General features: G+C 37.6%; 1 protein-coding gene and 1 non-coding gene across 2 annotated transcripts; one reads left to right on the top strand and one right to left on the bottom strand.

The window, feature by feature from the left end:
- Positions 1–2,450: 2,450 nt before the first annotated feature.
- Positions 2,451–2,589, bottom strand: LOC120262691. Its single transcript, XR_005536948.1, has one exon. It is a non-coding gene; the product is annotated as a small nucleolar RNA Z247 (small nucleolar RNA).
- Positions 2,590–5,581: 2,992 nt separating this feature from the next.
- Positions 5,582–13,598, top strand: LOC120261256 (protein transport protein SEC23-like). The gene is made up of 12 exons (XM_039269070.1): positions 5,582–6,409; positions 6,491–6,664; positions 7,779–7,940; positions 8,296–8,438; positions 9,698–9,773; positions 9,886–10,058; positions 10,164–10,245; positions 10,884–10,961; positions 11,267–11,428; positions 11,516–11,779; positions 12,281–12,385; positions 13,054–13,598. The coding sequence occupies exons 1-12, from the start codon at positions 5,657–5,659 to the stop codon at positions 13,198–13,200; spliced, it is 2,319 nt and encodes a 772-aa protein (XP_039125004.1). The 5' UTR covers positions 5,582–5,656; the 3' UTR covers positions 13,201–13,598.
- The last annotated feature ends 153 nt before the right edge of the window (positions 13,599–13,751 follow it).

Here is a 13,751-nt window from a genome sequence, read left to right as displayed (position 1 = left end):
TGATGCAAATCCTAGTTGATACAACTTATGAGTGAGCCTTGAGTACCATGCTCTAGGAGCATGCTTTAGTCCATAGATAGCTTTATCTAATTTTTAGTTTTTTACACATAATTAGGATGTTGAGTATCCATGAAGCCAGGAGGTTGTCTCATGTATACTACTACTTCTTCTAAATACCCATGTAGGAAAGCATTCTGAACATCTAATTGCTTTATTTGCCAACCCTTTGACACCGCTATGGACAAGATCAGGCGTATGGTAGTGGGTTTAACGACAGGGCTGAAAGTGTCTTCATAGTCTAACCCATGTCTTTGCTTGAAGCCTTTAGCTACTAGCCTTGCTTTGTGTCTTTCAATCTTTCCATCAGCTTTCCTTTTAGCCTTAAAAATCCATTTACAATCAATGATATTGATACCTCTCTTTGGCGAAAATAAGTGCCATGTCTTGTTCTTAACAAGAGCCATATGTTCTTCATACATTGCTTGCTTCCACTCAGGTTGTTGGAGAGCTTCAACATGATCAGCTGGTTTACTGACAGTGGTTTTGAATGCTTTCCGGTACAGAATTGTACCATCATTAAACCGTCTCGGTTGAACAATGTTATCCTGAAGCCTTGTACGCATGGGATGTCGGCGAGAGGAAGTAATAAGTGTCTTGGTAGAAGTGCCTTGCTCACATGAGTCTATAGGAATGTTGGCATTCAACGGAGCTGCAGATTTAGATTCTAGTGCCTCCGCTTGCTGTGAAGGCCTTGTGGAGTCAAGGTGGGCAGTAACAGCAAGTGTATCATATGTCACATGTTCAGAGTCATTGGAGGGATGTGGATGAGTAAAAGAAAAACCAGGAAGAATGATAGGATTTGAATGAGACTGAGATGGAATGTGATTTTCAGTGACTTGCTGGAAAGGAGACAAATGTTCATCAAACACAACATCTCTAGAGACATATACTCGACTAGTAGAGGGGTGAAGACATTTGTATCCTTTATGAAGATTACTGTACCATAGGAAAACACAACGAGAGGATCTGAATTGCAGTTTACGAGTATTATAAGATCGGAGGTGAGGCCAACAAGCACATCCAAAAGTTTTCAGAAAAGTATAGTTAGGTTTGATGCCACGAAGTTTATCTAAGGGAGTGACATGAGTTATGGCTTTACTATGGAGACGGTTGATCAGAAAACAAGCAGTTTGAACCGCTTCATCCCAGAATCTCAAAGGCATAGATGCATGAGCTAAAAGAGTCATGGCAGTTTCAACTAAATGTCTATGTTTTCGTTCAGCCGTACCATTCTGTTGATGTGCGTGAGGACAAGAGACATGATGAGAAATACCAATTTGCTTGAAAAAAGTATTTAATTTATGGTATTCCCCACCCCAATCAGTTTGCATGCATTTAATTTTTCTTGTTTAGAAGACGTTCAACATGAGATTGAAATTGTACAAAGATTTGAAACACATCACTCTTGTTTTTGAGGAGGTACACCCATGTAAATTTACTATAGTCATCAATAAAATTTACATAGTACTTAAAGCCTCCTACAAACACTTGAGCTGGTCCCCACACATCTGAGTGTACAAGATCGAGAGGTGTTACAGAAAGACTAACTGAACTAGGGAATGGTAACTGATGGCTTTTGCCTTGTTGACAAGAGTCACAAACTAACTTGTTGAATTTAGACAAACAGGGCACATTGTTTGACATAACAATTTGTTGAACTACAGCCGAGGAGGGATGACCAAGCCTACAATGCCAATCTTTATGAGTGACCTTAGTACTAAGAGCTTGTTTGGTGGATGCGGAATAGATGAAATAAAGTCCTCCTTGACTTTTGCCCTTAAGAAGAGGTGTCTTGGTTGCTTGATCCTTGATGAGAAAGAAAGTGGGGTGAAATTCAAAAAATACTTTGTTATCAGAAGCAAATCTATGAACAGATAACAAATTCTTGTTGATATGAGGAACATGCAAGATGTTTTTCAGATGTAAAGCTCGACCAAAAGTGGGAAAATGAGAGTGACCAATGTGAGTTATAGACAAACCTGCACCGTTAGCTACTTGCACCTTGTCTTTGCCTTGGTATTTTTCCCTCAGAGTTAACTTGTCAAGCTATTTTGTAAAATGATCAGTTGCGCCTGTGTCCACATACTAGTTACTGTCAATGTTGTAGGATTGAGTCTCGGTGTTGGCAGCAACTCTATCGTCATCAGTTGGGTATAACTGATTAAAGTGGTACCAGCATTTGTGAGCTGTGTGTCTGACTTTGTCACATATTTGGCATACCAGCTTCTTGTGACTACTGTCATGATTTCCACCATTCTTTTGGACATTGTTTCTGCCACATCCATGTCCGCGCCCACGTGAAGCATATCGTCCTGGACCTCTTCCTCTATTGTTTCGAAAGGCATTGTTGGCTGACATCTGGTATGTAGTATTGTTGTGCTCCATACGAGTCTCATAGCTCAAGAGATGAGCATAAATGTCGGTGAGACTTATAGGATCAGTTCTGGTACTGATGAAGGTCACCAGGGGGTCAAATTCTGATCTAAGTCCAACTAGTATATAGATGATGATCTCATCATCCTGGAGGGATGTCCAATGGCCGCTAGAGTGTCAGCAAGGTGTTTCACCTTGTGGAAATAATCTGGCACTGAGCTCTCTTTCTTTTGCATGGTAGACAACTGAATGTTTAATTGCATGATGCGGGCTCTTGAGCGAGAAGAGAAGGAGTGCTCAAGTAAGACCCAAACCTCATGAGAAGTGGTCAAGAAGAGTACTTGAGAGAGGATTTCCTCAGACAATGTTACTAGGAGTGCACTAAGAACTAGCTGATCTTGGAGAACCCATTGTTGGTACTCGGGGTTTGCCACAAGAGGTGCGCCGCTGTCGGTGCCTTAGGTAATCATCTTTGCCGGTGCTGGGAATGTACCATATGCAAATCCCAGGAGTTGTTGGTTGCCTTCCAGAGGAAGTAATTGTCATGAGTTAGTTTGATATTTATTAGATGACCAAAAGAATGTGGGAAATTGGGTGTAGGTAAGAGCCCAGCATTAGAAGATGTGTGGTAGGAGGTGGTTGTGGAATGGATCGACATCTCTGGTGAAGTTCTAGGGCTCTGATACCATGTAAGGAAGACACAAGAAGAAGAATAAAGTATTGAAAGGCCCGAATCAATCATTGGGCAGTAGCATAGTTATATATATTGGTAATTTCAGTTACAGGCAATCAGTTATAATAACACAAATAGAGGAAGTGTTGGAGATCATGTGCATGAACTAAAAATAGTGTGCTATTCTAAAGCCTAGATAATAGCTCTACCTAGAGACCAAGTCATTCTATTTAACACAGAGATTTTATATTGAATACAAATTTATTAAAATTTTAATATATTTTATAGATAAAATTATTTGCACATTAAGGGATTGAATAAAGAGTGCTAGGTTTATGTTCAAATTGAATTTTAACCAGGCCTGATGCCATATTGACTGATTGCACAATTAACCACACAACAACAATATACTATGGCTAAATAGGTTGCATTGTGTCAATGTGCTAATGACTTGCTTGTGCCACAATGCAAAGATATAGGGAGTGGTCCCAAAATCGCATGACTATGCCGACGACCAAATGGTCTATTGATATACGGGTCACCAATAGAGCTCTTCACCGAGTGGTGAGAGTTTGATTCTCGACTGAGGGCACGTTTCTGGGAGATGTGAGTGGTGATTATGCGCAGATGGTCCCAGCGCCCATGTGTGCACAGGTCCCGTCCCTATTTGCTCTACCGAAGTTTGTGCATGCCTATGATGGTTTAGCAGGGCCTTCGGACTATTCCTATTGTAAAAAAAAACCTTGTTTTGGGTGAAAATCATATTTATTTATTTATTTATATATATTTAAAAATATATATTTACTAATGGGAATAAAAAGTATTATTGATTAATTAATGATTGTGTACCACAAAATCATTGTATGCTTGTGAATTAAATCCACTGAATATACATAACAATAACAAAACGAAGGTCCCCTAAATTCTCATGTTTCATGATGTACATGGTAGCAAGATGAGAAGTGCACGCTTCGATGAGTAACAAATAAATATAATAATGATATTAGTCGAGCATAAAATGACAAATAATATTGTCATGGTTAATAATTTGATAGTGTTCAATCAATTTGGATTGGATATTTAAAAAAAAAAAAACAATTATTACAATATTATCAAACGAGTGCGCACGGGCTAAAAATTCATTGTTTGGCTCTTATTATCTCACTTGACACAGGGCTCATATTGTAAATTTGCATTTGTAATTAAAGGTCTATTAATATCTTTGTAGTAAGAATTGAATTTAAGATTTGAATTTTTTATTCTAATATTTTTTTATAGTTGATCCAATTCTGTTGGACCAAGCTCGCTAAAACGAAACCAACATCATTCCAAAAAAATTGCATGGCTTTTCTTTATAGGTATTAATTATCTATGGTAATTAATGGAGATAATTAAATGTTTAGTGGTTAATCTATTGTCGTTCATTGACTTGTGCAGATAGATTGAGCAAAGAACAATAAGAAAGAATGTTTGCTTAACATAAAAATAAAAAATTCTTAATTAAAAGTTATTTATCATTTTTTAGCTTTGTATGAGTATTAAAGTGGCTATTAAAACTCATAAAATTTAAAAGAAAGATTATGATAAGATAATTTTCATTGAGATTATTTAGTCCCGTTATTAAATTTCCATCATTAAATAATTTTTATTAGGTAAAAGGGCAAAATCAAAGAAAATGTATGTTTTGTAAATTTTTTAAAAGGATAAACAATTAAAATAAAAAAAATGAGAAAAGCTTTATGTTTAACAATTGGATAGCCCAATGGTATGACAACAAAGTATAAGGGGGAGGTTATGGGTTCAAATATCTTCCATGACAATATTGTTCACCATACTATTCATACAATGTTCACCTGAAATTCTTATACTATTCTCATATTGTACATATACTTGTACATCTGGGTTATAGTACAATTTAGTATTGTTTATATTAATATAAAGAAGACGCTTGTCGTTTTTTAATAAAAAAAAAAAACTTTATGTTTGAAATGAAAAAACATAAACAAATTAGATACCAATCATATATAAATCTCCCTTTAAAAGTCCAAGCATGTGTGTATAGATATATATATATATATAATTTTTTTGTAAGAAAATATTATTATCCTTTAAAGTATATATATATATATATATATATGGGAAAACATCATCTAGGACGTCCCTAAATTTCAAATCTAGGGATGTTTTTAAATCTAAGCCGTTGGATCATCATCCGATAGTTGATTGATTATATAAACACTGCACACATTTTCACTGTTCATGATCACTGTACAACACTGTAAAACGCGGTTTCTACTGTTCATAATGATAAGATCTGTTAGATTTTCATCCGATGGCTATGGACATCCCTAGATTTGAAATCTAGGGACGTCCCTAGATGATGGGTTATATATATATATATTAAAAAAAATTTGTAATTAGCCTTTTTTAAAAAAAAATTGTAATTAGGTGTGAAAAACTAGAGAAAAAACCCAGCGAGTTGGAAGGAAACGCTCCAAAGCCCCGGATTTCGATTCCTTTCTCAAACCCGCAAGAGATCCACGCCCACAGATGGCCGCGGACATGGCCGGCGCCGGAGCGCCACCGCCCGCTGATCCCGGCGGCGTCCGCATGACCTGGAACGCATGGCCGCGCTCCAAAGTCGAGGCCTCCAAGTGCGTCGTCCCCCTCGCCGCCACGATCTCCCCGATATACCCAATCTCCGACGACTTCGTCCTTCCTTACCCTCCGCTCCGCTGCAAGCCCCCCTGCTTCGCCGTCCTCAACCCCTTCTGCAGCGTCGACTTCATCAATCGGATCTGGACCTGCCCCTTCTGCTTCTCCCGCAACCTCTTTCCACCCCACTACGACGGCATCTCCGAATCCAACGTTCCCGGTGAGCTCTACCCTCAGCTATCCACCGTCGAGTACGCGCCTCCCCCCGCCCCCCACTCTCTGCCGCCGCCACCCCCCGTCTTCTTCTTCGTTCTCGACACTTGCCTTATCGAAGAGGAGCTCGAATTCCTCAAGTCCTCCATGCGCCGTGCACTCGCAGTGTTGCCTGAGAACGCACTCGTCGGGCTCATCACGTTTGGCACGCAGGCGCATTTGCACGAGTTGGGCTGCACTGATATTTCCAAAGTTTTTGTCTTTCGGGGAACGAAGGAGATCACAAAGGAACAGATTTTGGACCAGCTCGGGTTGTCTGGGCATCGGGGCCAGCCGAAGGGAGTGACCCCGCAGCCCAATGGATTGCCGCAACGTGCTGGATCAGTTAATAGGTTTTTACTCCCGGCCTCAGAATGCAATTATCCACTCAATGCGGTGAGATCTTTGCGTTCTTCTCTTGAAATTTTGTGCTCTGTTTTCAGCTTGTGATTTATGTGTTTGGTGGTGTTTGCGTAGTTGTTAGATGAGTTGCAGAGTGATCAGTGGCCGGTTGAGATGGGGAACCGCCCAACTAGGTGCACTGCTGTAGCTTTGAGTGTTGCAGCCGGCTTGTTGGGTGCCTGCTTGCCTGGGACAGGGGCACGCATCATAGCTTTGGTTGGGGGGCCGTGTACTGAAGGCCCTGGAATGGTAAGCTTGCCCTTATCCATGAATGCATTATCCTGTCCATATCCATTAATTTTATATTGTTATTTCCTTTGCGGACCTGCCCTTGTGCTAATTGGCCTTGTACTGGAGACTCTGGCCTCCTGTTGGTAGAAATATTGAAGTGTCTCTACTAAATGTAAATGTATTCTAATTTCTGTTTTTACCATCTGCTTAAAAATTGGTTCTTGTGAAGATTCACATGTGGTCCTCTGTTAATCAGCGCACTTTGTGGTTTCATATCTGTCTGTTTCAGTGATTTTTGTCGGTTGATCTAGGTTAGAATTAGTTTGTGGCGCAAGATTTTTGAGTGTTGATCAAGTGGGCACAATTTGATTCTCTTCTCAGCTTTTGAAGTTTCGTTAGTACCTTGCTGAAGTGGGCATGGTTTGCTGTGACTATCTTCATTTAGGAATGCCTGAACTTGTTCCCCTTGTATCAAATAGTAAGGTGAGCATTAAAGGCTGAGCATCTTAAATTTGACTTTGGATACATTTTATGCAGTGATTCCTTCAAAAATGAACCCAATGAAGCGAGAAAGTACGTTTTAGTACGCTGGCTTCCCGATCAACAGAATATAAGATGCTTAATAAACTAACCAAGCTAGTTATGAATCTATAGCACCAATTGATTTTCCTATTGATGGGGGTATGTGCTGCAACCTCATATGATGCTTACACAAGTGTGTTGAGTTCGAATCATGTACCTTCTCTTTATATCTTTTGACACATCTGATATGCTTCTGGTCACAAATCGATCCATGCACATTTTTCAGAACAGTTGAATTGTCTGCTTGCTAACTGTACCATACTTATGGCCATATTTTACCATTTGAGTAAACAACCATAGCATATAATTTCATATTTTTATCATCGTTAACTGTGTTCCTATTTTTGTCTTCTTGAGCTTATTAAACTGGGCCATAATATGGTTCAAATGAAAATGACTTGTACATCTATATTTTACTTGCATCTTCCCACAGGTTCTGCAAAGATGTTCTTTTGCTTCATGCCAGCTTGATGTTTTTTTTTCCTCATTTCGAACTGGGTTCTCTTATTCTTAAAAGAATTGTGAACTTTGATATGACTATCCTTTGTAGATTGTTTCTAAAGAACTGTCAGAACCATTGCGCTCCCATAAAGATCTTGATAAGGATGCAAGTCCGCATTTTCACAAAGCTGTAAAATTTTATGAAAATCTTGCGAACCAGCTGGTGGACCAGGGTCACGTGCTAGATGTTTTTGCCGCTTCCCTTGATCAGGTTTGAGCTAATAGTTATCCTAATTGAGCTACATTGTTTTGATTTAGTTCATGTATAAAACTAGAGAATTTACATCTGTTGTGATATTTTTTGAGACATTATACATAGTTTTTTGAAAGGCTTCAGGTATTAATAACTTGTGAATTGGGATGTGTTCACGCTAATAATTTGAAAAGATATAAAGTTTAATTGGAAAATATACTATTTGATTGTGGCTTCAGCTAAGCATCAATGTGTGGAAGCATCAACCTTTTCTTAATATATAGATGGAGGTTATTTATTTTCATGGTCAGATCGGGGTGCGATATTTGCCAAAGCATTTTGTCTTACTCTCTGTTTGTATTATGAAATCAAGGTTGGAATTGCTGAAATGAAAGTTGCCGTTGAGAGGACTGGTGGTCTAGTTGTCCTGGCTGAAAGTTTTGGACATCCAATTTTGAAGGACTCCTTTACGCGTATTTTTTATGGTGGTGAACAGTCTCTTGGCCTTTCCTTCAAGTAGGCATCAGTACTTCTTTTTCCTTTTCTTTAACATGTGTGCTTAAGCAGATTGGGAGCTGGATTTCATCCTTCCTCTAATAATTGGCTGTGAACTAACGGAAAATAACAAATATAATATCAATCATTTTGTTATAATTTAGAAAATATTTGAATGTGACATTTTTAATTAATGGTTGATTAGTTCATCCCTGTCTTTAAATAAACTGTTTCTTATATAGATGTCATTAACTCATAATAACTCATTCGTATATTTTCCTCATCTCTGGTTGCTCCAATCTTTTCCTTAGTTTTATTCATTGTTGGCCTCATTGGGGACCCCCATCCATGTCTGTAGCTTCTCAATTTGATGAAATTGCTCTGAGTCTTATTCTGATTTTTAAACTATACACCGCAAATGCTTTCTCATAAGTATTTTTCATAATTCTTTGCTAGGTCAACATCAACTTCTGAAATTTTGTTTGGGTAATCATGGGCCGTCTCCTAAATTGTTAGTCTGTATGACAAGTTGATAAAGAACACCACTTTTTACTAATTTAGGATTTGTATAATTGGATGTTCCCGGGTTGATAGCAGTTCCATCTAATGTATAGCAGTTGATAAAGAACACCATTACTATATTGCCTCCTAGTTGATAGCAGTTCCATCCACCCTTTAGTAATGATAGCTAGTTGATAGCAGTTCCATCCAATTTATCAACTTGGCCCATGATTATCCTAAAGTGTTAGTCTGTATGATAAGTTGATAAAGAACACCACTTTTTACTAATTTGATTAAGGATTTGTATCATTGGATGGAACTGATATGTTTTGTTTCTCTCTGATCCTTTCTTATATGCTTAGAAAACTATCTGTGAAAAGTATGCCAGTTTTTTTACTTAGGTTTCACTGGAAAGCAAAGCGGACCTTTGTTATCAGTCTTTTGTGGGACGTATCATGATTCTCTATCACCCCTTTCTTTTTCTCTTTTTTGAAAGCTAACAATTACCCCTACCAACGATCATTATATGGATGTTCAAATGAGAACAAAGATGCAGTTCTTGTACCATATGCAGGACTTTTTTGTTATTGCATCAAAAAGGCTGTATGTTCTAATTTCATGAATCAAACAAACTATTAAAGTTGAATTTCAGTTTGTTTTTAAAACTTTTTTTTTAATTAATTAATGATGTAAGTGTTTTGGGGCCATTTTTAAGTCGTGGATTTACATGACAGATATTGAACGCTACACTTTTAACATGGGTTTCTTCTGTATTTCAGTGGCACGCTCAATATTAACTGTTCAAAGGACATAAAAATTCAGGGAATAATTGGGCCCTGTACATCTATGCAAAAGGTTGTCCTTTCTAAAGCTATTGATTTGTCTCATATGGTTTCATGTTATGTTCATCAGATATCTACATTTTGGATTCTTGATGCTATTGTCTTGATTGTTGTAACACTTGCAGAAAGGAGCTCTTTGTGCTGATACAGTTATAGGACAAGGACATACGACAGCATGGAAAATGTGTGGCCTTGATAGGAGTACTTGTTTGACGGTCTTTTTTGATTTATCACCTAGCGAACGCTCAAATCAACAGGGAACCACACATGAACAACTGTACATTCAGTTCGTAACAAAGTATGGTGGTAATCCTTTTTACTGGGGGGTTCTTTCTAGTTATGCTATTCTGTTTATCTATTGAGTGACTGTTAATTTTAACTCAAAAATTTTGTGTGCTTGTAGCTATCAAAATGCTGAGGGTCAGATGAGAATCAGGGTTACAACCATCACTAGGAAATGGTTGGACATCTCTACCAATGCAGAGGTCAGTCATGCTTGGCCTATGTAGTTGATTTGGCCCTTATCTTGGCTGTTCTGGGGATAAATCTGATGATAGTGCCATCCTTATTTCCTAGGAGAATGTTAGTGGATTATTTTGCAATTAAAATGTAACACAATATGTCTTTTATTTATCTTGTTATTATGTTTTGGGTGTGAAAGACCATTATATTTCTTTCTCTATAGTATTATATCTAGTTTAGTGTCGCATTGAATGTTTCACTTATTTTTGTCCATTGCACATTTTTCAAAGGATTGGTTATTGCTTAACTTCTGAATTGATTTAGTTAGTCACTTCAATGTTGGGATTAGAAGTTGGATTAACTTTTTTGGAACCATACATGAGGACTTGTGTCTGATGTTCTATGCCCAACTAACAACTAATTAACTTGTAGCAGACAAGCTGTGCCATTAATACTAGTTTAGTTATTCTGTGAGCTATGAGTCGTTGAGGCTTGTGTGTTGATGCCATTGTAGTTTCAATATTTTTTGTGGAGCAATGAGCAGGTCTATTATTTACTGAATTTAACGATTTTATCTGTTGAGTCCATTCTCATTGGTCTGTTACATTTCTTACACTTTAATGTACTTCTCTGGTGATCCCAACAATCGTTGTGAATACAGGAATTGGTTGAAGGGTTTGACCAAGAAACTGCAGCTGTTGTACTGGCAAGATACATTTCTCTGAAAATGGAAATGGAGGTGAGTTTATAACTGGCTATCATCACCATTAATAATTGTATAACCATAGAGCACCTTAAGGGTGTCTATCAAATTTACTTCTCCACATGTTATTATTTGTTTCCTGTTTCCTTGGTGGCAAATCCCAAAATTTGCCACTTAAAAATTTTCTTGCTACTGGTGCATTGGATTATGTTGAACTCAAAAAAGACATAATATAATAGTATACATGATATACATTTTTTCTTATTCAAAATCAGTGTTTAAGTTGTAGCGCTCAGAAAGAAACTTACTAGCCTATAAACTTTATGTTTCCTTTTTGCCAGGAAGAGTTTGATGCAACACGATGGCTGGATCGATCCCTAATCCGACTTTGTTCAAGATTTGGAGATTATAGGAAAGATGATCCTAGTTCATTTACAATAAATCCTAATTTCTCAATATTTCCGCAATTTGTGTTTAATCTCAGACGATCACAGTTTGTACAGGTGATATTATTACTGGTTGTGATAGTTTCTGAGTTCCTGCTACTAAAAGCATTTTTGTTACAGCTGCTTTTGACCTCTGTACTGCAGGTTTTCAACAATAGTCCTGATGAAACTGCTTATTTCCGGATGCTTTTGAACCGTGAAAGTGTTACCAACTCTGTTGTGATGATCCAGCCTTCATTGCTTTCATATTCTTTTAGCACAACTCCAACACCTGCACTATTGGATGTGGCTTCTGTAGCTGCAGATCGTATTCTTCTCCTAGATGCATATTTTAGCATTGTGATTTTTCATGGAATGACAATTGCTCATTGGAAGAATATGGGTTATCAGAATCAGCCAGAGCATCAGGTATCTAGTGACTTCATCATATTTGTTGTGCAATTAGTAACACCTGAATGTCATCTTTCCTTGTGTTAAATGCTTGTATTTACTGTTTTTGGCATTGGTCAATATTGTCCCGGAATAAGGCAAAGGTGCTGCAGTGCTTTATAAAATTTTGATGCTAGTAATTATCAGAACCATCACTCATCTTCTTTACAAAAAGCAAATCCCCAACTGTCATTTTAAATGCGCATATTCAATATGATCTGCTCAAAAAAGGAAGGACTGTTGCTGCATTACATGTCCCTTCATATAATTCTAGCAACTAAAGCTAGTAAATTAAAAGAAAAAAAAATTAAGCAGGTGGTTGGCAAGCCGCTTGATTTCAGCCTGAATATGCTTTTCTGTTTGATTCATCTTTTATGTCTGTTATTTTTTAAGATCTTGAGTTCTATTATGGTTATGTAGTGCTTCACAAGGTTTTTAAAACTATGTAACTGGACTCACTTTCTTTCTTTTCACTTTTAGGCCTTTGCTCAGCTACTGCAAGCTCCACAAGATGATGCCAAGATGATCATCAAAGATCGATTTCCTGTCCCTAGATTAGTTATATGTGATCAACATGGTTCTCAGGTCTGTAATCATTTTCTTTCCTTTGCTACTCTCTACCAGCTAAAATACCTCCAAATAGTGTAAGTGCTGGAATTGGTTTTATATATGAGATCATTGACCTATTTGCATGAGCATCGCTTGGAGAACAGAAACAATATTAGTGGGAGTTGAGTTCATTAAAGTTACAAGTAAACTGTGGGAGTGTTTTCGTGTCCTTCCTAATTTGGTCGTCCATAATTTCTGTGGACTGTCTGTCCCCCTTTTGGAACCTCAGTTAAAATTAACATCATTATATAAAAACCTATGCAGTTTTTTCCTTCTTGATATAAAGTTGATTGTGGGTTGTATGCAAAGTAGTCATTGCACACTTTTCCATATATATATATATATATATATATTTAAGAACAGTTCTAGATGAAATTTAGGATGGATTAAAGTTTCTGGATACAGGAAAATAAAGAGGATTCCTTCATGATGTTGATCTGTATGCAAGACAAATTGTTTATTAGATCAGGTGCTGCTAGGTTTATGTCTTAAAAACTAGCGCATGCATATTTGTTTAAAGCTTTCTGGTTGTGTTTGGACACGGGATGACTGCACATACTCTGGTTCAAGTCCAGTATAATGTGCAGAAACCCCATTTATGATCACTTGCTGACATATATTCATCTGTGGTTATTTACTTACAGGCAAGGTTTTTGTTGGCTAAGCTGAACCCTTCAGCTACCTATAATTCTGCGCGTGAGGTCACTCCAGGCTCAGATGTTATTTTCACTGATGATGTGAGCCTTCAAGTATTCTGTGAGCATCTCCAGAGGCTTGCTGTGCAGTCATGACAACCTGTACATGCATCTTGTGTATCCTTACTTGATATGGTCTTGGGGAAGCCTCCGTAACGCCACATTTGATTTTGATACCAAAGCCATGCCGGCTATTAATCAAGATCGAAGAACATCCCCTTTTGTTTGACCACTCGTGTGGGGAGTGTGACGGTTGTGAACCGTGATTGTGCAAATAGTACCACAAAATTGTTCTTTTGTAAGTTCAGTAGTCTTGTTGGCAATAGAGATTTAGATAGAATACATGTGTGCAGGTACATTTTAATGTGAGATTCAGGAATTTTGTGTGCTTAGAAGATGATAGATATAGGATTTGTCAGATAAAACTTTTTGTTGAGAAAATACATGTTTGCAATCTTCAGACTACATAAAATGCTTCTCATTATGCTTCTTTACACAGTGGAAACATTTTGCTGGCTTATGTCGCCCCTTGTGTTCATAGGCAGGATTAGAGAGTGCAAGGTTGTCTGGAATGGGCTTGATGTATTGATATGAAACGTCCCATTTTGATTTATGGTTGTGCAAATTCAAATGTTTGGTTTTAAATA

Source organism: Dioscorea cayenensis, chromosome 5 (assembly GCF_009730915.1).
Source record: "Dioscorea cayenensis subsp. rotundata cultivar TDr96_F1 chromosome 5, TDr96_F1_v2_PseudoChromosome.rev07_lg8_w22 25.fasta, whole genome shotgun sequence".
Taxonomy (NCBI): Eukaryota; Viridiplantae; Streptophyta; class Magnoliopsida; order Dioscoreales; family Dioscoreaceae; genus Dioscorea; species Dioscorea cayenensis.
The sequence above is the reverse complement of the archived record's forward strand: the minus strand, read 5'-3'. Positions and strand labels throughout refer to the sequence as shown.

What these genes read in the sequence shown, in the direction of transcription:
- LOC120261256 (XM_039269070.1), top strand. Translation starts at nt 5,657, where the DNA reads ATGGCCGCGGACATGGCCGGCGCCGGAGCGCCACCGCCCGCTGATCCC. An exon ending in TCTCTTGGCCTTTCCTTCAA is followed by an intron (nt 8,439 to 9,697) that starts GTAGGCATCAGT and finishes TCTGTATTTCAG; the next exon opens with TGGCACGCTCAATATTAACT. An exon ending in GTGATCAACATGGTTCTCAG is followed by an intron (nt 12,386 to 13,053) that starts GTCTGTAATCAT and finishes ATTTACTTACAG; the next exon opens with GCAAGGTTTTTGTTGGCTAA.